Below are 22,032 nucleotides of genomic sequence, written 5' to 3'. Positions count from 1 at the left end.
GATGCTGGAGTAACGCCTCGAATAAAAACATGTTTCTGCAGAACTTTGAGGCGGCCTGGGGAGACATTCAGGCGATGCAAAGAAGATGTTGAGGTGGGAAAAATTCAGGCCCGCAAGCACTGGGTTTACCCACAAACGCTCCAACATGAACGTGACGACATGAACGTGATGACATGAACGCCTGTCATGAACATGAAGGAGTCTTCATGAATATTTACAACTGTTGTCATTAAGTGTCATTCAGTTAATAATGACACTTTTAATGCAAAGTTGCAATAAAATTTGTATTAAAAGTACATTAAAAGTGCCAACTTTGCAAGTGTTTTAATGCACAAGAACCCCTCTATTGCTAATAGTAAACAGCATCATGAATATTAATAAAATCCCACCTTTTTCTGACTCAGAACTAGAACACCAGTGACGTCTGAGGAAACTTGAGACCCGATCCAGTTTCTGATCCACTGTTTAAAGATTGAACAGCCGATCAAATCAAGTTACAAACTTAAACCAAACTGGATAGTTTGGTAACATTTTTGTGTCACTTAGCCATTCACAGAGCTCCCTGATCAGAGAACATATCAATTTTCATACGGCGAAAAGCAAAAACGGCTCCGTTCTGCGTTCTTTCAGTGTAAAACAATGCTTTTATTGTCATGAATGTCTTTCACTAAAAGGTGATTTGTTACATCTTACAGGACATGTAAACATAAAATGCCTCTGCATGAACAAAAAGGACACTTTTGTCATCTGAAAGAAAAAAAAAAAAAACCCACATGGTTGAAGTTTAAGACACAAACGCAGTCGGTGTGTTTACATTATTCAGACGTGCGAATGGCAGTCAGTTTGTGAAAGTTTCCCTCCTTCCCACACGCGTCAAAAGACTAAAACAAATGTGACTCATTAAACAGGACCCTTAAAAAGAAAAACACCAGAATCAACTCTGAGACCAACTAAAACAAACGCAGCTGCAGAGTCGACACTATTGCACGTTATTATCCTGTCATTATTATCCAGCAACTGGGCGAACCGTCTACCTTTACCGTAAAATCTCGACCCCTTCACCCCCTTTCAGAGGCGTAGGACGGCTTTGACGCGCATTTCCTTATCAGTTTGTGGGCCAAACGTGGCATTAAAGGCACTAAACGAAATGAATTGACCCAACTTCCACATTGTCATACCTCTTCACCTTCTGGTTGCACTTTGTGATTTAATGAAATGTCATTATTGCTCACAGTCTGTTTACTCGTCTGTCTTGCACACTTCCTCTATGTGCAGACTCTCCGCTTGTCGTCAAACAGTTTGCGAACGGTGTAGACCTGCGGAAAGACGACGGGCACAGAAATCAGCAAAAAAACACATTTCTCTTTACATTACTGAAGCATAAATGCAGCAGATTCCTGGAGAAAACAGCAAAAAAAAAAAAAAAGATCCGTACAAAATCATGTCAGTAAATTAAAATATAAATGTTTTAGTTAAATGCATATTTATTCAGGTCTGTATTAAATAGATGCACTACTGGCTGCAGTTACAGCACTTAGTCTGCTGTATTGGAGCAAATAAATGCTCAAATTCTTATTCCTTCATTTATATATATATATATATATATATATATATATATATATATATATATATATATATATATATATATATATATATATATATATATATATATATGGATGAATGATGGATGGATGATTATATAAATATATATATATATTCGGATGGATGATAAATTAATTAATTGCGTAATAATGCAAATTTGCTCTATCTAAGACCAATAAATAAAGTTTCATTTTGAAAAGACACTGGTACTGGAAGATATTTTAAAAATCCAAAGTAAAACACACACTCCACTTTATTACTACTAATAAAGTGGAATAAAAATATGTAAATGCCAAATCACACTGACCATCACTTAAATGTACAAAATCAGTGAGGAGGATGAACACGCGTCATACTTTGTAACGTCTGGTTAAAATGTGCAGTGAAGTATCGGGTCGTGTGGCGGTCACCTGGGTTAGGGCCACACACAGCATCACCAGCACACTGGCACACGACCAGAACGAGACCCTCCACAGGTTGTCCTCCAGCAGGTTTCGGTCCCGCGCCTCAAAAGCCCGCAGGACCGTCTGCATCTGCCGGCTTCGCTCCAAACGTTTGTGCAGAGACTCCATGGTCTCCTGAGGGGAAACCAAGCAGAGAGCGACGGCGTGTCAGTCACACAAACTAATGCTAAAAAGAAAGAATAACTACACCGAGGACGAGTCTTGTCTGCAGGTTCTGAAGTTTCTGCAGGTTTCACTCAAATTTAAGACTTTTTAAGACCACGATGACTGCAATTTAAGACCAATATCTTCACGGAAATGCCTTCATCACGCCGACTGGTGAAGGCGATAAAGTTGGTCTTATCCGCGATAAAAAAAAAAAAAAAAAAAGAACAGCTACCAGGGGGTGTTAGCAGTGAGTTAGCAGTGGCCTCCATCATCTCAGACAAAAAGCAATGAATATATCCTAGTGCGACTCAAACACAACCTGACAAAAAAGTCCCGCAAAAAAACAACAAAAAAGATTAAACAATCATATTAAGACAACATTTAAGATCTGAGATCTGTGATAAACTTATTAAAGGCCAAACCACTTTTTGAAACTAAGGCTTTTAAGGCCTTAATTTTAGATACACAAATTTAAGCCCTTTTAAGGATGCGCAAACAAACACCCTGAGTCTGCTTGATTAGCTGATGACATCTCTCTCTCTCTCTCTCTCTCTATATATATATATATATATATATATATATATATATATATATATATATACACGTATAGACCTAAAACAGTAGATGTTTACAGGTTCAAAGTCATAGATAGCCAACAACAGTCCTGGAGGGACTTCCCCAAACAAATGACTCTGCTCACATATTTCTAAGAACATAAACTCAAAGTCCAAGCATAGGTACTCTTTAGAAACTAGTAATATTAGTCATATTTTTTAGCAGGTTGAGCATCAATAACTTTTTATGGCTTTCTAAGCATGCCTTTGAGATCATGATTTATTTCCTACCTAAGCTTGTCAGCCGCTGAGGCGCGTTCCCATTAGCTAAAGATTACATACAATAGCTCAGCATAAACTGGGTGCCATCTAACTACATCCAGAAGGCCACAACGACACATTTTCCTAAATGTCAGCAGGTCTCACGTAAACACCAAAAACCCACTCTGCGTTAGTCCGTCTTTCTAAATTTCCCACTTCCTCAGGCTTTCTGCGGCTCACGAGCCAAACGTGTTCCTTCTCCTGACAAAGGAACAATTCATCAGACGTGCATTATTTCCATTTTTAAATGACAAAAAAACGACTGCCCTTTTCAGATGAGAACTGCTACCAGGAAACGGTGCTGCTAATGAGGGGCCAGTAATATTTAAATTGATGCCTTTTCTACATGTCGCTTCCACAAATCTATACGGAAAAAGGTCAAATACAGCGAATCTGTGAAGAGCAAAAACAAATCATTTAATAACCTTTTCCACCTCCAACATGCTTGACCTACTATTTATAACATTATCAAATAAGAAAGGAGGATATGACAAAACTTTAATTTTCCCTATCTTAAAGCATTGCACTTAAAGACAACAAAAATACGCTGTACCTAAAAATGCTATGGCTAATTCAAAACTATTTACATGTCTAAACTAAAACACAAACACACAGATAAAGTTAACTTATTTGAGTGAACTGTACATAAATAACGATGAAAAATTAGCATTTTTCATGTAAAATTAATCAGTTAACAGTTTGAAGATCAGCATCAATGTTTGTGTTACTTTTGGTAGTGGAAGAAATTCAAATATTTTTCAATTACTGGAACAACAGAAGTGAGAAAATGGCAAAGATGAACTGGAAATAATCTGCACTTGTCCGTGATAGATGTAGAAAAAAACAAAAAAACAAAAACAAAGCTAACTAGCTAGCGAGTGCATATTAGCATTCAGCTAACCGTTGGAGTCACACAATGCAGTGAAGACCTCTGTGCGTGAGTCAAACTGTGATCCAACAGTGCAGTCCTGTATGAAAGCGGAAATCTGAATAGGATTTCTACATAGGATTAACTAAAGATCTGCGATTAATGCATTTAATGCTAACCAACTTTTTAAGACATTTTGAGGGCATAATTTCAGATACATGAATTAAGTGTTTTTAAAACTTTTTAAGGATATGCAGACACACTGCTGTTCAAATACTTTGTATAAGGCTCTTAATGTGAAAGTTTGCAGCATTGACTCTATAATTACAAGTCTAAATAGCAACCAGATCCTCTGAAGCTGGATGCAAACATCCAGCTAAAGGTTTACTCACGTAGCATTAATCGCTAGCTAGCTACTGAAGTAGAGGTCTGCCTCTGTAGTTTCCCTCTGCCACAATGAGGACATCATTTTAAAAAAAACCTTCCTTCTAGAGCTGCAGTCCAAAGTTCAGCTGCGTGCCACACTCCACCACACTCGTGGTGGTTTAATAACCCTGTTTTTCTTTCACCGCCTTCTGCAACGTGTCAAGGACTCTATATATATATATATATATATATATATATATATATATATATATATATATATATATATATATATATATATATATATAGTCTTAATTAGTATTTTATTTCCAACTAGCTATACAAATACTGTGGCGTCATTGACGACAGACAAGATATCTTCTTTGGCAGCAGGTCAATATTTTCTATCCCTTCACGATCGTTTCGTAACAAATCATATGGTTTTCAGTTCAATTTGACAAGATCTACGTTATTACCGTCTTGTTTCTTGACGTTACAAACACCTGGCATTCTATCGTGTTGCGTCCGTCGCAATTTTAGACGCTGGACCTTCTTCTGCTGCTTCTCTCTCACCCTGATATCGTCCAGCTTGTATTCCAGCAAGCTCCCGTCGGGCTCCTCTACACCCGGAAACTCGTCGTCTCCTCCCACATCCCCTCCTTGTCCCTCGATGATGATCTCAAAGAACACCATCTTCTCCGAGAAGCGGCTGAAGCCGTTGTCGAAGCAGATCTCGTAGTCTCCCTCCTCCATGGGCTCCACCCTGCGACAACAGAGACGCAGAAAAACAGGTTAAAAAAAAACAAACAAAAAGAAAAGAGAGTAAAGCTGGTGGTGTGAAACTTGATCAAGGACTTAAAGCTGCTTACACGTGGACTCCGTCGGAGCGGCGCGTCTCGATAATCAGGCGGGCTCCTTGGGGCGAGATGATGGTGAAGTCCACGTCCATACCTGCTCCTGCTATCACCTGGGACCACAGGCAGATCATACGGTCAAAAGAGGCAAACGGGACAAATCGTTATATTTGTTTCACAATCTGATTGAGAAATTACACTTTCAGCTGCGTCTATTAACTACATTTCCTAAATGCCCAAACAGTAAAAGGCGCGGCCAACGTGCGCTCAACAAACCATTAGGTGATCTACATACTGAGCAAACAGACAATGTCAACTACCGGCAGAGAGGTCGCTCTCCAAACACGGCGTTACGGACCAACCGTCTGTGGAGTAGCAAGACTCCACTTTTTTATTCACACTGAAGCAACAGGAGTATGCTCTTAAAAATGTAGATTCACAAACACAGTGACAATTTCAAAACGATTCAAGGACGGCACACCGCAAAAAAAAAAAAAAAAAAAAAAAAAAAAAACACAAAATCTTACCGAGTATTTTGTTTCATTTCTAGTGTAAATATCTAAGCACACTTGAAACAAGACTAAACCAATTTAACAAGTCACTTTTCAGTAAATAAAGGAGCTTGTTTTAAGCAAACACTTTCTTAATATTGATGCAAAAGTACTAGATCCTTAAAACATAGGGGAAATGTCTTGTAAGTGAAATAATCGGCCAGTTGAAGCAGTATATTTTTAATCAATATTAAAAAGTTACGTACTTACAAACAAGCTCCCATATGTTGCTGAAAGGTTAGTCATTAGTTTCTTTAGTCAAGTATACTAAAATATCTGTACTAAAAATTAAGCTAAATATACTTTGAATGAGTATATTTGCTTGTGTTTTTGCAGTGTAGAAAATGTAAAACTCAGCAATATTATTATGTCTTTTGCAGAAGATGTAGAAATATCTTCTGCAGGGGTTTTACATAAGTCCCTGTCCCTTTGCATTCAGAAAGTAATCAATTGAATTTGATCATTTTTGCTTTATTATTTGGGCTGGTCTCAGACGGACTGTATGGTTTAAGATGCTTTGAGATATTGAATTAGTTCTATATACTCCAAAAGAAGGACTTGCACTGAAAAGCAGTGTAACATAATGACAACTACATAATAAAATGAGAAATAAATGCATGAGTGAAATATTTTCAACTTCCTCTTTCTATAGTGACGTCACCAACACGGAGACTTTCACGCTCAGCAAATAAGACAGTTTGAAGAGCAACTTCCTATTTATGTGATGATGAGTTCACCAATGAGATGTGGTTATAATCACACATTTTTATTTACGCCTCCCTCTCAGATCTGACAGCAGTGGAGCTAAAACTGCTTTAACATTAGACACATTGGTCACAGCAGGAAAGCTGAAAATACTGAACAGTTGTGAGTTTTCTACATATTTGGTAGTAAAAGTGAATAATTTCCTTTTGTGGCCTGGCTTTTGAAATGAGAAGTTTTGGATTATGCAAAACAGAAATGCATGCTCCTTTCACATTAACGAGTAACTCTACATGTATCCAATAGTTTATTGATAGCTTTGTTTGGAGTCCTGGATAATATAAATCATTTGGACTTTCACACAAATTAAAACCTTTTTTTTTTATGTTTGTATTTATGCACTAATGAATTTAACAATTTACCGCTGAGGAGTTCTGGTTTGTGACTGGAAATGATGATATTAGTTTATTCATTTATTTATTATCTCTATTCATTAAATGCATCCAAATATAACTTTCACTATTTTGGGGCAACAAACACGATAATGTGTACTTTTAGCTTAGCACGTTTTATAGAATATAGGCTTGGATGCAATAATTATGTAATTCCCTCGTCGTCTTGTGAATTTAAAACTATTACTTCTATGAACGAACCTGCATTAAACACTATACTATGTATACTATACACACTTTGTAAGTGGTATAGTCCTCCTTGGAGTAAAAATTATACATATTGTGTTTGATAAATATCGATTTTAAAATATTTTAATCACATTACAGCTTCTGGAAATTGACAAAGCTTTAATTCAACTAGTGGGTATTGGTGTAAAATCCTTAAAGATGAGCATGTAGCTGTTTGTGAGGACAATGAGTGACTGTGTTCACTGACTATTGAGCATTTACCTGGTATTCGACCTCCATCGTACCGTTCTTTATTGCCGTTTGATAGAAACACTCGGATCTTCCGGCTGGAAGCAGAAACGTAAACTCGCTGTCTTGGCTCTGCCCAAAACACTGCACGGAGCCCACGCAGCACAGGAAGGCTACGGTCAGGCCAAGCAGTCCTCCCCTGCAGCTCATTCTGCCCCGGAGAGCCTCCATGACGGTGAAAATTTGCTCAAACGCTTGGCAATCTGACTACAAACATCTTCCTCGCATCCGTCTTCCGCAGAACAACTTTGCGACGTTCTGATTGGACAGATGCCCGCTGACAAAGGCAGAGGTTGTGACCAATAAGAAGAGGAAGAGTAGCAGCCCTTAACCAATCAGAGCAACCTGACGTCTTTTAAAGGGAGAGTGATGGGAATCGTGCGGAAGTGTAGACCTGCCGCCTTAGACAAACGAAAAATATACTTTCATAAAACATATCACGCATTATTACTAAGTATATTTCGTTATCACAATAAACATTTTGTGTTCTTCCAGGTTTATATTTATATTGTATGAAAATAAGGACAAATAATTACAATACATTGTATAAACACAAAATCTATATTGTTTTAACAATAATTAGTTTTTATGTTACAACATAATACTGTTTTTATTGCTAGAACATGCAATGTGCTTACCTTGTAACATAAAGTCAATGACGACAAAGATAAGCTACTGAGAAAACATCTTCTATTGGAACTGATTAGGTGTTCATTGTGAGTCATGGTGAGATTTTTGCTGCTATTTACGTGGACAGGAACTTATAACGTTGAGTAAAGGAAAGGAGGAAAAATTAGCCAGAAGTGATCAAGGAGACCGCATTTGAAATTACTCCATGAGAGGAGCACAGGAAGCTTCAGGTTCAGATCTTTATTCGTGGCCCAGATATTATATCATTCATACTATGCTTTATTTAGACTGGAGGGGGACACTGACAGATATATCTGGCGCAGAGACAAAATTCGCCAAAAATGATTCCAAATTAATGTGCCATCCTGACTGTTACAGCAAACTGAACTTTTGAACATACAAACAGAGCAATTGATTTCTGAATGTGAAACGTCTTTACTAGAAATATACTGTTCCGACAATATCTTTTAGAAGCTTTCACAACAAATTCATACAATATAAATAAGTACACTCTCATAACATAACAATATACTTATTTATGTATGAACTACATGTCTGAAACTATATGTTTTATACATGGGATGTATATAGATAGAAGAATATAGCCTTCACATTATAATGTGATATTTTTGTTTTGTCTTGGTGGCTGTGGTACACTTTTGTAGCATAGCATTTCTTTGATCAGGAGTAATTCGCCAAAATAACTCAAAAGAGCCTGGACTTTGGCGCTTCATTCAGTTTTCAGTTCAACAATATGAACGAGACTCTTTGTGACAGTAGATTCAACCCTGCTTTTTCAATGATCCAAAGCACAGCAGCAAGTCCACCAATGAATGGAGAACCCACGTTTGTCAGATGTAATGATGCTCATGAAATCCACTGAGGCAACATTCAACAAACTGATAGAATCAGAAACTTCAATCTAAGTTGTCTATTTAAAGTTTCAGACAATAATATTTTTCCTCTTTCATCTATAAAAGACGTTTTTACCTCCCATATATTCTTTTTCACTGAGCTATTCAACAGTTTTACTTAATACTAAACAAACAAAAATATCTTAACAGGAAAAGATAAAAGATACAAGAGGAAGATTGATTTTAGTACTACATCTGACATCAAAGTTTCTCTACTGAAAAATAATTTGTAGTAATTATTTCTTGTGGCTGTGTGGTTCTTGAAATGCCAGTCATTCACATAACTAAATTGATAAAGAAATCAAAGACAATAACAACTTCTTCAAACCTTCAGGAACAGAGAATTTAATTTTTTTTTGTGCATGCAACACTAACCACAACCCAAACAAATATGTATGTGACCTTAATGCAAACAACATACATCATTGTCAGAGAGCAGCAATCAAAAAAGGGTAGAAATGTTGTCAAATGGGGAACTAAGGTAGATGAAATCACCTGGGGAATTTGTCTTTTAGAAATAGGAAATGTTATTTAGCTGGATGTGAGAGGCTGGGGAAGAGGCCACTGGGTCAAATGGTGGACTAAGCACTAAAACACATTTACTGCATGTCCTTTCTCTATAGTGTGTGTTTATTAACACTTTATTTGACAGGGTGAGCATAAGGCTGACATGATGCTGTCATAAACATGACATAACATCTGAACATGAAGGAGTCTTTATGAATGTCTTACTGTTCTCATCACGTGTCATTCGGTAAATAATGACACTTTTAAAGTGCCAACTTTGCATTATTTTGTAAATATTGACACTTTAATGCAAAGTTGGCATTTTTAATGGACTTTCAATGCAACTTTTAGAACAACTTTGTATTAAAAGTGTCATTATTTACTGAATTACACTTCATGTCATAGACGTCCTAAAAGACTCCTTCATGTTCCTAACAGATGCTATGTGATGTTTATGACAACGTCAGTCCTATGCACACCCTGTCAAATAAAGTGTTACCGTGTTTCCCCGAAAGTAAGACAGTGTCTTACTTTCTTTTTATCCCCAAAAGCCCCACTATGTCTTACTTTCGGGGTATGTCTTAAATTGGAACGGCAGACGCGGTGACGTATGGAGGGGGGGCGGCGCGGAAGTGGGCAGGAGGCGGCGCGCAGCTAGATGAGAGGTGTTTCCCCGAAAAGTAAGACATATATCTTACTTTCGGGGTACGGCTTATATTAGCCGACCCCCCTGAAACCCCTGATACGTCTTACAATCGGGGGTGTCTTACTATCGGGGAAACACGGTACCTACTTTAGATATAGTTTGTCATTTTAAGAAAGTACACATTGCTACTTTGATTTATTTTGCTGTGGGGATCAGGGGGTTCCTGTGAATTGTTATTTAATCAGTATAAATCATCCACTCCCCTGTTTTCTACCCTCTGTGTGCTGCTGTTCAGGGTCACGTCAGTCGTATAGAGGTGGGCACACATCCTGAGCAAGTTGACGCTTCATCACTGGTCCATGTAAATTACCATATGTCACTAACTGTGAAAACAAGTGTCCGTTTTCGTACCAAGAGGAAGTAAGCAGGTTGTCACTTCTTCAAAGAGTCACCATGAAAAAGTAAGAACAAACCATATTTATGCTGCTGGCGGGGAATTTGTTTTGGTGCGGTGGAAAATGTTAAGTGTTGACATTTGTAGACCTCAAAGTAAATGTCACTAATATGTGCGGTGGTATGACCTCACAGTGATACATGTATGTCAGGATGAACTCTTTTCCCTACGACTACTTAATAAAGCACTCACACTTCTTACAGTAAGTCTAATTCTAGCGTTCGTCTTAATGACGAAATGTATTTTTATGATTTAAGATGTCATTGCTGAACCAGCATAGGTCATGACATTCTAACAGTCGTCTGAAAATTAGTAATTTAGATCAAAATTATCAATTCGGGGTACCACCTGACTGGTTGGCAAATGGTATAAAACTTAATTTCTGGATTTATTTGTTTTGGTTTATTTCTTTGCATGGAGTCCTTGGGTGGCTTACAAACACCTGGTGAAAATGTCTTGCCAATGGCACATTTAGAAATATAATTAACATGTAAAATTGTGATGTGTTCAATACATATTTTACACACTAATGGGCAAAATAACACACTGTAATAGTTGTAGCTTATTACAGCATGAATGTGTGTGTGCGTGTGCGTGTATGTGTGAGTGTGTGTGTGTGTGTGTGTGTGTGTGTGTGTGTGTGTGTGTGTGTGTGTGTGTGTGTGTGTGTGTGTGTGTGTGTGTGTGTGTGTGTGTGTGTGTGAAATAGTGAATGACTGAATGTAGCATAAAGAGCTTTGGAGTCCTCTGGACCTGATAAAGCTCTCTACAAGTACAGGCAAATTTGAAGTTTATAATTTTAACCCTGTACTTATGAGTACAAAATCTACAATCAACCCAAACTCGTGTGCCTAGTTGTTCCTAAGAAACACGATTGGACTTTGGATGTTATGTAATCCTAACACCTCGACTCAAATAAAACATTCGAAACGGCCATGATGAGTGGAAGGAAACTTCCAGCTCAACATTATTTGAGACTTAGCAAAGACTGGTGTGAAACCACTATCCTCCAACGTTAGAGTTCTTGTTTTGAGCCACCAGCCTTACAGTAAGGTTAACCCCATGGAGACCTAATGCGTCTCAGGGCATTTCTAGTTCTTACTGTCCCTCCACCCGACGAGCAGAAGCCACAGGCGCCTGTAGGCAGGGCCCCTAATTTGGTCGGCATGTCGACTTCCGTCAGTCCTCTCTGCATCTTCATCTGCATTAAGCAAGACATTAAGCGTCTCGCTTGTGTGAGAGGTTACAGTGTGTGGGCAGAAAGTAAGTCATAGTGAATTGTGAGGTTTCGCCGTATGGAGTTTGTCTTGTCAAACTGTTCCCTCCAATGACAGAGAGAGAGAGAGAGAAAAGGAAACTTGAAAGATCTAGAGAAAAGGTTAGTTTAAATATAGGATATGGTTAACATAAAAAAATACATTTTACATCAACATTGTGAAAATGCCCAAGAATCTTTTCAGTTCACACATATTGAGCACAAGAAGAGGAAGTTAGCAGCAGAGTGAAAGATTAAATCTCGTTGGAGTGAATGCAGTGCCTTGAAAAAGTATTTGTACGCATGAATCACATGAAAGACTTTACAGTAAGTATACAGCTTAAAGAACTAAAAACTAGCATACAGCTAATAGCAACAACAATAATAATAATAACATGAAACTTTTATGTGAAAAGTCTGCTTTGCATTTGTATGTTTAGGCACAGGCAAAAATTAGTTGTCAGGTCGTGTCACAGATCTTCAGTTGGATCTAGTTCTGGACTTTGACTGGGCCATTCTGCAACAAGAACATGAATCACATGTAAAACTGTGATTGGGGAAAAAAAAGGAAGAGAGCAGAAAAGTAAGTGAAGCAACTCCTCAACAAGACAATGACGGTAATTATGTGTAGAAATCCAAAGACGGAGGACAAGTTGCACCATGAATGTTGGTCTTTTGCAACACGTCGTCTACATCTGCTGCAGGTAGCGGCTGCTCAATTGGCAAAGCCTCGCAACACGCAGGACAACTTTACAGACACATGTCAGCTCAGGGTGACTGCGTGAGGAGACAGAGGTGAGCTGCAATGTGGGTTATAGTGCTGTAGCCTGTGGTAGCAGAGATGCGTAGCGGTCAAAAAGAAAGGATGTCACTGCTTCAACCTCAGGGCAAGTGTTAATGCGTAGCCCAAACACAACAACAAGCACAGACCGACACATCGAAAGATCACAGGCTCAAGAGGGACACTTACAAAATCAAGGCAGTTTCGAAGTCAGAAAAAAGAAACACAGAAAAACCGTGCACATGATCGGGAGGGAGAAGAGGGGAAAAAACTGCAGAAAGCAAAAGGGAAGTGTCAGTTTTTAGTTGACAGCTATATACAGCAGGGAGTGTCCCTTACAGATGCAAACACACAGACTGATCACTCTCTCTCTCTCTCTCTCTCTCTCTCTCTCTCTCTCTCTCTGTTACTCTCTCGCTCTCTGCATGTCTTTTCCCCATGTTATCTTCATTTCCTCCTTACAATAGCTTGCTTCAAAAGCAATATAAGTGACATTTGACAGCAGGCAAGCAAATACGACTACAGAGGAAGGATTAAAGTTTGAACACTTGACAGGACCTCTCCCTTCAGAGATGGACAGATCTGGCAGAAACATAAAATAGTTGGTGGTAGAACAGATTTATAGTATTATTTATTGGTTATTTTCGGTTTTTGTTTTGGTTCTTTTGGCTCTGAATGCCTGTGCTGGTCAAGATTGCCAACAAACTTCAGAGGTCTGAGTAAGAAGGAGCTGGATGGTTGACTGAGCTGTGGACGGAGACTTATATCTGAGGTAATGTTCATTTAAAGAACTTGGACTACTGTTCGCCTTGTGGTTTTTTTAAATTCAATAGACCGGTGATGACTATCTTTGTCAACGTAGTAGTGAGGATGTGAAGAAATCACTTTGCTTCCAGGATCTGGTTGAGTCACATAGGTCTGCCTTAAACTTAGACCCTTCAGACGTTATTTTTGTAACTTTTATGCTCCTTTGCCAGCTTGTTTTTGCCGTCTGTCTTCCACAGTTTATTTCTCTGACTACCTGCTAAGCTAAGACCCATTTTTCTCTCTTTTTCAGTAACTCTTCTCCAAACTACGCTAGAGCACACAGGTGGATTGTGACCCAGTTAGGATGTCAGAGGACCCCTCGGCCCCCACGCCGCAGGTGTTTGTGGTGGACAGCCAGGCCTCCTACCTGTCCATGCCCAAGAAGAAGTCAACCTGGGCCAGAGCGGTCCAGAAGTTCCTCCCACCTCTCCTGACTCTGTTCGCGCTGGCAGTCATTGTTGAGGGATATTTAATCTACATACTTTACCAGAGAACCGAGGTAAGGAGAGTGTCTCTTGGCATATCTGATCGGATGAGGGGAGACCCTCTAGGGCTCAGTGAGACTGGAAATTCCTCCACGTGGCGATTTGCATATTTTCTTCTACGTCACATGGCAGCGTAGAAGAAGATTCTGCTCGGGTCATCTCTTACTCGCGAAGTTCTGGTCAAAACTGACGAAGGCGTCACAAGATTTCAGTCTGAATTTGTACTTCCTTTTTCTTTTTCTGTCTAAATTGCAGATATGTGGCGTTAACCCCAGGCTTAATGCCAGGTTATACGTTTTGTTATGAACCTTGACTATTTTATTTCACTCTCTCTGGATTCACTAAAGCCTAAATTTAGTTGTGAATTTGTGGAACTTGGTGTTAACTAGGGTCAGATTTGATTTTGTCTGTAGGGTTTCTTTTTGTATTTCAAGTGGTAATTATATTTACCACTTTTTACATAATGATACATACATACATATATATATATATATATATATATATATATATATATATATATATATATATATATATATATATATATATATATATATATATATATATATATATATATATATATATTTTTTTTTTTTTTTTTTTTTTTTTAAACCAGAAGGATTCTCCATTTTCCAACCAAATTAGGAGGGGAAAAAAGGGCTTGCACTTCTTAGCCACCTTTCCAGAATGATTTACTGTCACCGGGCATTTCTGTTCCTACATGCAACGATTTCTCCTTTCAGTCATTCATAGACAACTTGACTCTCCAGTTCATTTTTAGATCACTCACGCTCATTTTCCTTCTCGTTCCCTGCAGGCCCTTTCTGGCTGTGTGTCTAATAATCTGTGCCATAACTTGTCCCACCCTGGGAACTCTGATCAGCAGGTAGATATATGTGCATGTAGAACGTGAATTGTCAGACACCGAGTCAATTTTTTCTGCTTAAACAAATCCACTTTTTTGTGTCTTTTTTTTTTTCTAGGATGGGAAGACATCAAGACGAATAGGAACTCAAGGTTGGAATGGTGATTAATGTGTTTGTTTTTATTTAAAAGAAAGCATTGAGATGCAGCTGTTATTACTGCCTTTGTTCCCCCAGAACTTTATCATTTTCCATATTAATTGATTAGTTTGTTGATTTAACAAACATTGTTATCTGGTTTTCTCGACAGAATCCAATGAAATTCCTCCACTGCAGCCACAGAAACGGCCCTTTGCTCACTTGATGGGTAAGAACCCCCATGATGTCATCATTTCAACCAGCTTTCAACCACATTTGGTCATCAGTTCAGCTCTTTATGTTGACTTTTCACTTTAAAAACATTTTTTTTTAACCACAATTTCATGTTGCCCAGATGAGGAGGCAACATGGTCGCTGCTTTGTCTGTTCAAAAAAATCAGTTTGGGAAATTTAAAAAGTTGAATTTAGTCCAGTGAAACGTTATTTCAGCTTATTTCAGGATTTTCCGGTTCAGTTTTGTGGCGTACCAATATTGTACGTCACAATACAATATTGTGTTTTTCTTCTGTGTTTCAGGAGCTGAGAAGTCGAATAGCAACGTAGTGCAGTGGAAATCACACGGTCACAACGACAGAAGGAGAATGGAGTACCGGGACAACCGACTGATAATCAACCAGGAAGGCTACTACTACGTCTACTCCAAGCTGGTAGTGGACGTTTCGGAGGCAACGTCGCCTATCGTCCACACGATCATGAGTAAACCCAGTGGCTATGGTTCACTTGTAGACCTTCTGAAGTCCAAAAGGTGGGATTTTTCTCTATATTTGCTCTTGTTCCTTTTGTGCCTGATGCATACATCCCTCCTCTCCAAATGCAACACAACTATAACCAAATCTGACTCTTCTCACTGTTTTTTTTTCCAGTAACTGGGGCCCAAAGAAAAGTTCTGATAGTTCTGAAAATCGTGGCACTTCAAGCGAGGACAAATGGAGAAGCTTTCTGTCGGGGATTTTCCTCCTGCAGGACGGAGATGAAATTTATGTCACTCTGAGCAACATGGACAAGTTGTCTCCTGAGGCCAATGAGAACTGTCTGGGTGCCATCTGGATAGACACTTAGACAATAGCAGAAATACCTCTGTGCTAGCTCTGTTCACCAGCCTAATATATGTATACCACAACTGATGGATGTAATTCTGAGAACAATGAAAAAACAAATAGTTTTGACATAAAAGTATCTGATATTCAGATTATATATATATTTACATTGTAATTATTCCTCATATTTTGGTGTTTAAATAAAAATAAATGCTACAAAACAAATTGTAAGAGGATTTCTTTCTTTGTAGCATAAACACAAGCCATAGAAATATGATTTATTTTTCTGTTCACATGATAAACTGAGAGAAAAATCAACTTGATAACTTTAAACCGCAGTCAACCCACATTATAGGGCTGCAGGCGTACAAATGTGCAATCAGCTTAGGGGAGAGTTTGTGTATGTATGCATGACTGTATGCGTGTGTGTGTGTGCGCGCGCGCGCGTGTGTGTGTGTGAGGAGCAGGATGTGGTTGAGTAAGGACGCAGAAAGGAGGAGGAGTGAAATAAAGTGCTGCTTGTTGCTGACTCAGCTCTTCCCACAGTGAGTGAGTTTCAGAAACACAGCAAAGTTTCAAATGGAAAAAAAAAAAAAAAAAAGAAACAAAAAAAAATAGGCGCAGACAATGCAGAAGTCTGGAAATGAAAGTTTGACAGTAATTAAGATTCTCTGTCAAGAGCTGCGACAGAGTGAACAAAGACAAACGCGGCAATGCAGAACACAAAGCTCCACACTTGGAAACAAGTTGAACTGAGAGCAGAGAAAAGAAAAAAAAAAAGAGCTGCCAGGTGGAGGACCAGGTAACCAGATCACCTCTGAGAGACACATGTGAGAGGACAGACCAGGTTTCTGCATTTGAACAAAATGTGGGTCATTTCCTGCTGCGAGAGCTCGATAAACATCTCCACATATTGATGCTCTGGTAAACAAACGTATAAAAAGCTTCTTGTGCAAGAAACTGTGCATGCTTGGCCCAAGTGCTTTAATTTGAAAACTGTTCGGAATTAAATGTGCTACACATATTTTTATTTTTATTTTTGCATCATATTAATGTTCAGCTGCGTGACAAACGCTGGCTTCTATACGACTTTGCACATTTTATTTGAAGCATGTAACGCCGACCAGATAGTATAGTCACAATCAAGACAAAAGAGGGTTTGTTGAAAAAAATGCATTCGTTATTCTTTAATTTATATGTGCATATTGTATATATGAAGTGTGGTATTACAATTGTGCAACCCAATGCAATCAGAAATCAACTAATTATTAAACAGAGATCAGTAGTAAACAAACAGCATCTTGAAACGCAAGGAGAAATCTGGCCTTTGTGGAAAAGTCAAAAACACAAAAACAACAACACATTTTTAAAGAAACTCCTAAGAAGTTAATACAGATTTCCATAGCAAATGTGTGGGAGAGGCTGATCTGGCCCAGTTTAACTTTTGGGCTGAATCGCTTTGTGTATTGAGGAACATCAGCCTGAAACGTGGCGCTGGCAGCATCACGGTGTGAGGACGCTCCTCTTCACCTTCCAGCAGGATGACTCTAAACGAACAGTCAGAACTCTGGCATTGCTTAGAGGGTCACCAACTCCAGTCCTCCAGTCCTACCATCCTGTAACTTTTAGATGCGTCTCTGCTCAAACACACCTGGATCAAATAAACTGCTCGTTTCCAGCCTATTACAGAGAGGAATGAATGCTGGTGAGGGAATTCAGACATTTTGGAGCAGCGGCGGACAGCGCTCCAAAAGCAGGAGGTGGCCTGTAGCGCAGGGCATTCTGGGTAAGTACAGCCAAAGCAAATGGGAGAGGAACAGCATTTTCAAATGGCTTGGCGAAGAAAGCAAACCACACCAGCTGAAAATGTAAAGAAATGTTGCAAATTTGGTCCCCGATGGAGCCGAGTCTACCAGACTATCAGGTGTGAAGACGCCCTATAAGACAACAGTGGTGGCTCTGAACAAAACCTGGGAAAAAACAAGCTTTGCTACCACAAAAATAACCACACTGGAAAGAAAAGCAGCGCAGCTGTGCCATCGTCCTTAGAGCAGCGTGCTCCAGTGCTTTCAACTATCCCACAGAGCCGCCTGCAGAAAGGCACAAAACCGCAGAAATGAGTCAGTAAACAAGCTGACAAATGCAAAAAAAAAAAAAAGCCTGCATGCAAAGGTAGCACTGTCACCGCTCTGCACTGTGGGACTTGGCAAACATGAAACAGGAGAGTTTCATCCCCAAACCATAAAAGACTCTCGTCTTACCCCAACCTGACTTTGAAAACAGAAGTGACTCCCCTTAATTAGCACAAGGAACGTAAACCACAACCACCCCCGACCACCTGATGCAAAGATGCTGCTAGTCGACGCAGCCTGCACTTTCATGGTAAGTTTACTGATCCGGTAATAAGCGGTTTCTGCAAAAATGTTATCAAGGTTGACCTCAAAAATTTTTTCGGAGCCTTCCCCGGAAATACAAAAAATGCGCCCAACTTTGGTAGATACCAAAGCAACGCTGGTTGCAAGAAATGATTTCAAGCACCCTTTCTTGTGATAATCAAGTTTTAAACCTCTGTTGTGAGGAACGAGCAGGAGTCTTTGAGCTAAAACTACTTAGAGAGGCAGTTCTTCACGAACCAGATGTGGCGATAACTCACCAAGTCAGAGCTACAGGTCAACTACAATCAGAATCAGGATCTGTTACCTTTTCCACCGTATTCTTCAAACCGAACTGCGCTGGCATTTGTACATGTAAATAAACGATCTCTTGCAGATCTAACTTGGATAAGATGCATGTAGGAACATCAGCCTTCACGTCTCGACTGGGAAGAATCTTTGACTCTTAGTGCAAGCCAATCATCCTGAAGCCAGAGGTTAAACTCTACAAACAAGGAGACATGCTCGCATTGCAATAGACGTTTTGCTAACCAAATTCTTAAAAACTAAATCTCATCACAACTTCCTGAACTTCCCCTTAAATCTCTAACAGGTTTTCTTCTGGTATCTGAAGAAAACTTGTTTTTGTCTCCGCGCATCTTCCGATCAACTGACGAGACCAATGGGACTGAGTTTATGCTGCAGTCTTTTCATTGACCAGATCCTCTGTGCCACATGCAAAAGCTCGGGTTGCTGTCTCACAGCCTAACCCTGCTTTAAACCTCAACCAAACCGATGATGACTTTCAATGGTACCAGACTGTAAGGGGCTAAATCTCAGGCTTTTGAGATTTTGCGTGTAAACAGTTTGAGAATAATACAACCTTTCTCCTCTTCTTTAACATGTCTAGGAACGCGTGGTTGTCGGGCAAGCAAAAGTCTAAAGGATGTGAATTCTTTTGTGATGCACCTTTTCCTTTCAAGAGAGGCGTGTTGGGGTTTATATTTGGCAGACGGCAGTAGGCAGGATGCCATAGAGTGAGTGCTGCGCCATATGGAAGCGTTGCTGAAGTAACGGCAGGTGTTGTGGCGTCAAGGCAAAAGGTGTTGCGGCTGCTTCTCAGCAGGCTTTTAAGGTAAGGCTGAGCTTTGCTGCGTTGCACTGCTGTAGATTTAACAGGGAGCTTTCACATCACCACCTGAAGTGACTTTTTGATTTACTGCACAAACGCCTCCATCATGTCGGATGCAGGAATGTGGAAAGGAACTGATGGATTTCTGATAAAAAAAATTGCCAATTTTAGATATAAAATAAAAAAAAAAGACACGGAGAAGACAAAAGGAATGTAAATGTAAGTACATCAACTTAATTCATGCTGTAAATCATGTGTGCTGTTTCTTCCTGAAATCTTTTGTAGGTTAGCTTCCACGTTGACACCAAAATTTGCATGAGATATGGATACGCTGAAAAGGCGCCCGCTGAAATTTCTCGGCGTGGGTTTTTGTCGCTCCAGAGCAAAAAAAAAAAAAAAAAAAAAAGAAGCACAAAAGAGGGACCACAACTTGGCGAGTCTGAGATTTGCAACCTGTCGCCTGCGCTGTCGCTCTTCCTCTAAATGTTGCGTGCAACGCTTACTGTCAGCCTCCCGCTGGGTTCACCGGGTTTCAGCCTGTTTTCTGCACGGCTTTTGGTGTGAAAGCGGCTACCTGTAAAAACGATGCTAAGAGTGACTCAGAACAGCGAGGCTGCGGGTTACTCAGCCAAGCGCCGAGGGAGAAACTGAGGTAGCGTTCCTTTAAGCTCAGCACACTAGTAATTTCAGAGGATGCTGGAGTGTTTGAAGTACCTCTGAAGTTCGACTCTTTGAAACCTTTTTTTTATATATATATTTTTTTGCGTAATCAGTTCAGAAAGTGAAAGAACAGCTTCCCATTGCTTTGCTGTTTCGGATCTGACTCTTTTGGACAACAAAGAGCCAGTTTGAGATTTTTTATTATTATTATTATTATTTTCACGCATCAAATCAGTAAAAATGTGTTCTGCATTGTTTTCACAAGGTGTGAAGTGTCTTGTGGCATTTTGTTTAATTTCTGCTCTCAGGTTAAGTTCTGACCTCTCACTTACCAAAACTCTTCGCTTTCATTCCCGCCGCAGCTACAGAGCTCAGTTTTAACACTTAGATGTTCTCAACTTGATGAATGTTTTTTGACTTTCCAAGCCAAATGTTTAAAAACAGTAAAATAAATAAATAAATAAATAAATAAATAATAATAATAATAATAATAATAATAATAATAATAATAATAATAATAAAAAGTAATACATATTCAGTTTCTGCACAAGCAGAAACTGAATATGTCGTGAAGGAAGTCCAAATTTGGTAATGTGTTGTTTCCTGGGGCTGGTTTTATTTTTGACTGACAACTAGACGCATTAAGCAGTTTTTTGGCTCTATGTGTGTAACATATCTGTGTAAATAGCTGGTATCAACCACACACCTTTGGTGCATACAGTGACAGTCTTTATAATATAAGATAACCCTTGAATTTTACAATTTCCTGTGTGATCAAATGCATCTTTCTCAAGACATTACAAGCAATTTATTTCCTGATTTTTCCGAATTGCTCCATGTCTTTGTTCAAAAGTCTGCTCTTGTTCTTGGTAAATCTCTCCGAGCCTGTTTGTGTTTTATCCTCGTCTCATTAGTGTCTTTAAGCCTTCAGAAAAGTTTCGCACTGACCTGCTCAGGAATCCAAAGCGAAGGAAATCGTGCCCTCCACCACTGTCCAGTCCCTGGTGACCTCTGTGCGCTGACCTCCACTGCCCAGTTGCGTCTTCCACCCGAAAAAATGCCATGAATCGGTGGAAAATCTTACAGCATGTGAGTTGGACCGAGCTAGAACGTTTCCTTGTTCTTTGGGGTTTGGGCAGCAAACGTTTCCCGTCTCATCTCCTTATTCCAGTGGAGTCCAAAAGGTCGGTGTCCTGCAGATCTCAGCGATCTGCCTGGTTCATCACACTTAAAATCAAATGATGGTTCATTAACAGGTCTGTGCTGTTTATGAGTTCATTGGACCGTTTGAGTCAGCTGTATGGGAGCAGAGACCCATCTATAACTGATGACGGTCTTTAAAATAACCTTTAAGTCATGAAATCTCAAATTACACTATTGGATATAATCTGCTTCTTAAGGTCTAAGAATAAAAACAAACTCTTCAAAACTTTTAAGGTGCCGATCGGCTTGTTTAAGGGAAAAAAAAAAAACTTCATTCTGTCAGACAGCAAGAGATCTGTGGTTTTTGATGTTTTTTTGGGGGGTTTTTTAAGCTTGCATTTCTTAGTTTTGTTCTTCAGCAGGGATTCCTAAACTCTGAACTTATTTTTATGAGTTTATGAAGATATAAAACTTTAAAACACATATTTTTAGGAATGCAATTCTTGGAAAAACTCAGTGAAAAGGTGCTATTTGTGCTTCAGATAAAACTAAGTTACTTAATAAGTCAATCAGAGTTTTTATATTTATGATGACCTGTGACCTCTGATGAACTGGGGCCATAAAGTGAAAGCATATCGCAAAACAAAAAAATCGCACATTCCCTTTAAATGCAGCAAATCCATCAGACGTTTCAAATCACATGCATTTCTTCAAAAAGCGTTTTTACATCTTCATAGGAAGCAACACAGCAATCTTTGAACATTTTGTTTGTTTTTTTTTGCCCGTGCTGGCTAAATTAAGAGCGTATTTCTCATATCTTGTGGCCGGAAATTTT

At 39.1% G+C, this 22,032-nt stretch overlaps 2 protein-coding genes across 3 annotated transcripts; one reads left to right on the top strand and one right to left on the bottom strand.

Moving 5' to 3' along the window:
- Window positions 1-621: 621 nt before the first annotated feature.
- tmed1b (transmembrane p24 trafficking protein 1b) lies at window positions 622-7,619 on the bottom strand. Its single transcript, XM_014994148.2, has 5 exons — window positions 7,329-7,619; window positions 5,189-5,286; window positions 4,893-5,082; window positions 2,013-2,180; window positions 622-1,316 (listed from the first exon to the last, which is right to left on the bottom strand). Exons 1-5 carry the CDS (start codon window positions 7,524-7,526, stop codon window positions 1,266-1,268), a joined length of 705 nt encoding a protein of 234 aa, XP_014849634.1. The 5' UTR covers window positions 7,527-7,619; the 3' UTR covers window positions 622-1,265.
- A 5,354-nt stretch (window positions 7,620-12,973) lies between these two features.
- LOC106922024 (tumor necrosis factor ligand superfamily member 14-like) lies at window positions 12,974-16,115 on the top strand. Of its 2 annotated transcripts, none has more exons than XM_014994116.2 (7): window positions 12,974-13,314; window positions 13,600-13,848; window positions 14,649-14,717; window positions 14,815-14,848; window positions 15,005-15,061; window positions 15,370-15,598; window positions 15,717-16,115. In XM_014994116.2, the coding sequence occupies exons 2-7, from the start codon at window positions 13,654-13,656 to the stop codon at window positions 15,910-15,912; spliced, it is 780 nt and encodes a 259-aa protein (XP_014849602.2). In that variant the 5' UTR covers window positions 12,974-13,314; window positions 13,600-13,653; the 3' UTR covers window positions 15,913-16,115. The 2 variants fall into 2 exon arrangements, with proteins under 2 accessions (XP_014849602.2, XP_014849601.2); XM_014994115.2 differs by having other exon boundaries at window positions 14,815-14,857.
- The last annotated feature ends 5,917 nt before the right edge of the window (window positions 16,116-22,032 follow it).

This window comes from Poecilia mexicana, unplaced genomic scaffold (genome assembly GCF_051168715.1).
Source record: "Poecilia mexicana isolate PSO_F unplaced genomic scaffold, ASM5116871v1 scaffold_2, whole genome shotgun sequence".
In the NCBI taxonomy this organism is placed as follows: Eukaryota; Metazoa; Chordata; class Actinopteri; order Cyprinodontiformes; family Poeciliidae; genus Poecilia; species Poecilia mexicana.
Note: the sequence above shows the minus strand (reverse complement) of the source record. Positions and strands in the feature narration are given on the sequence as shown.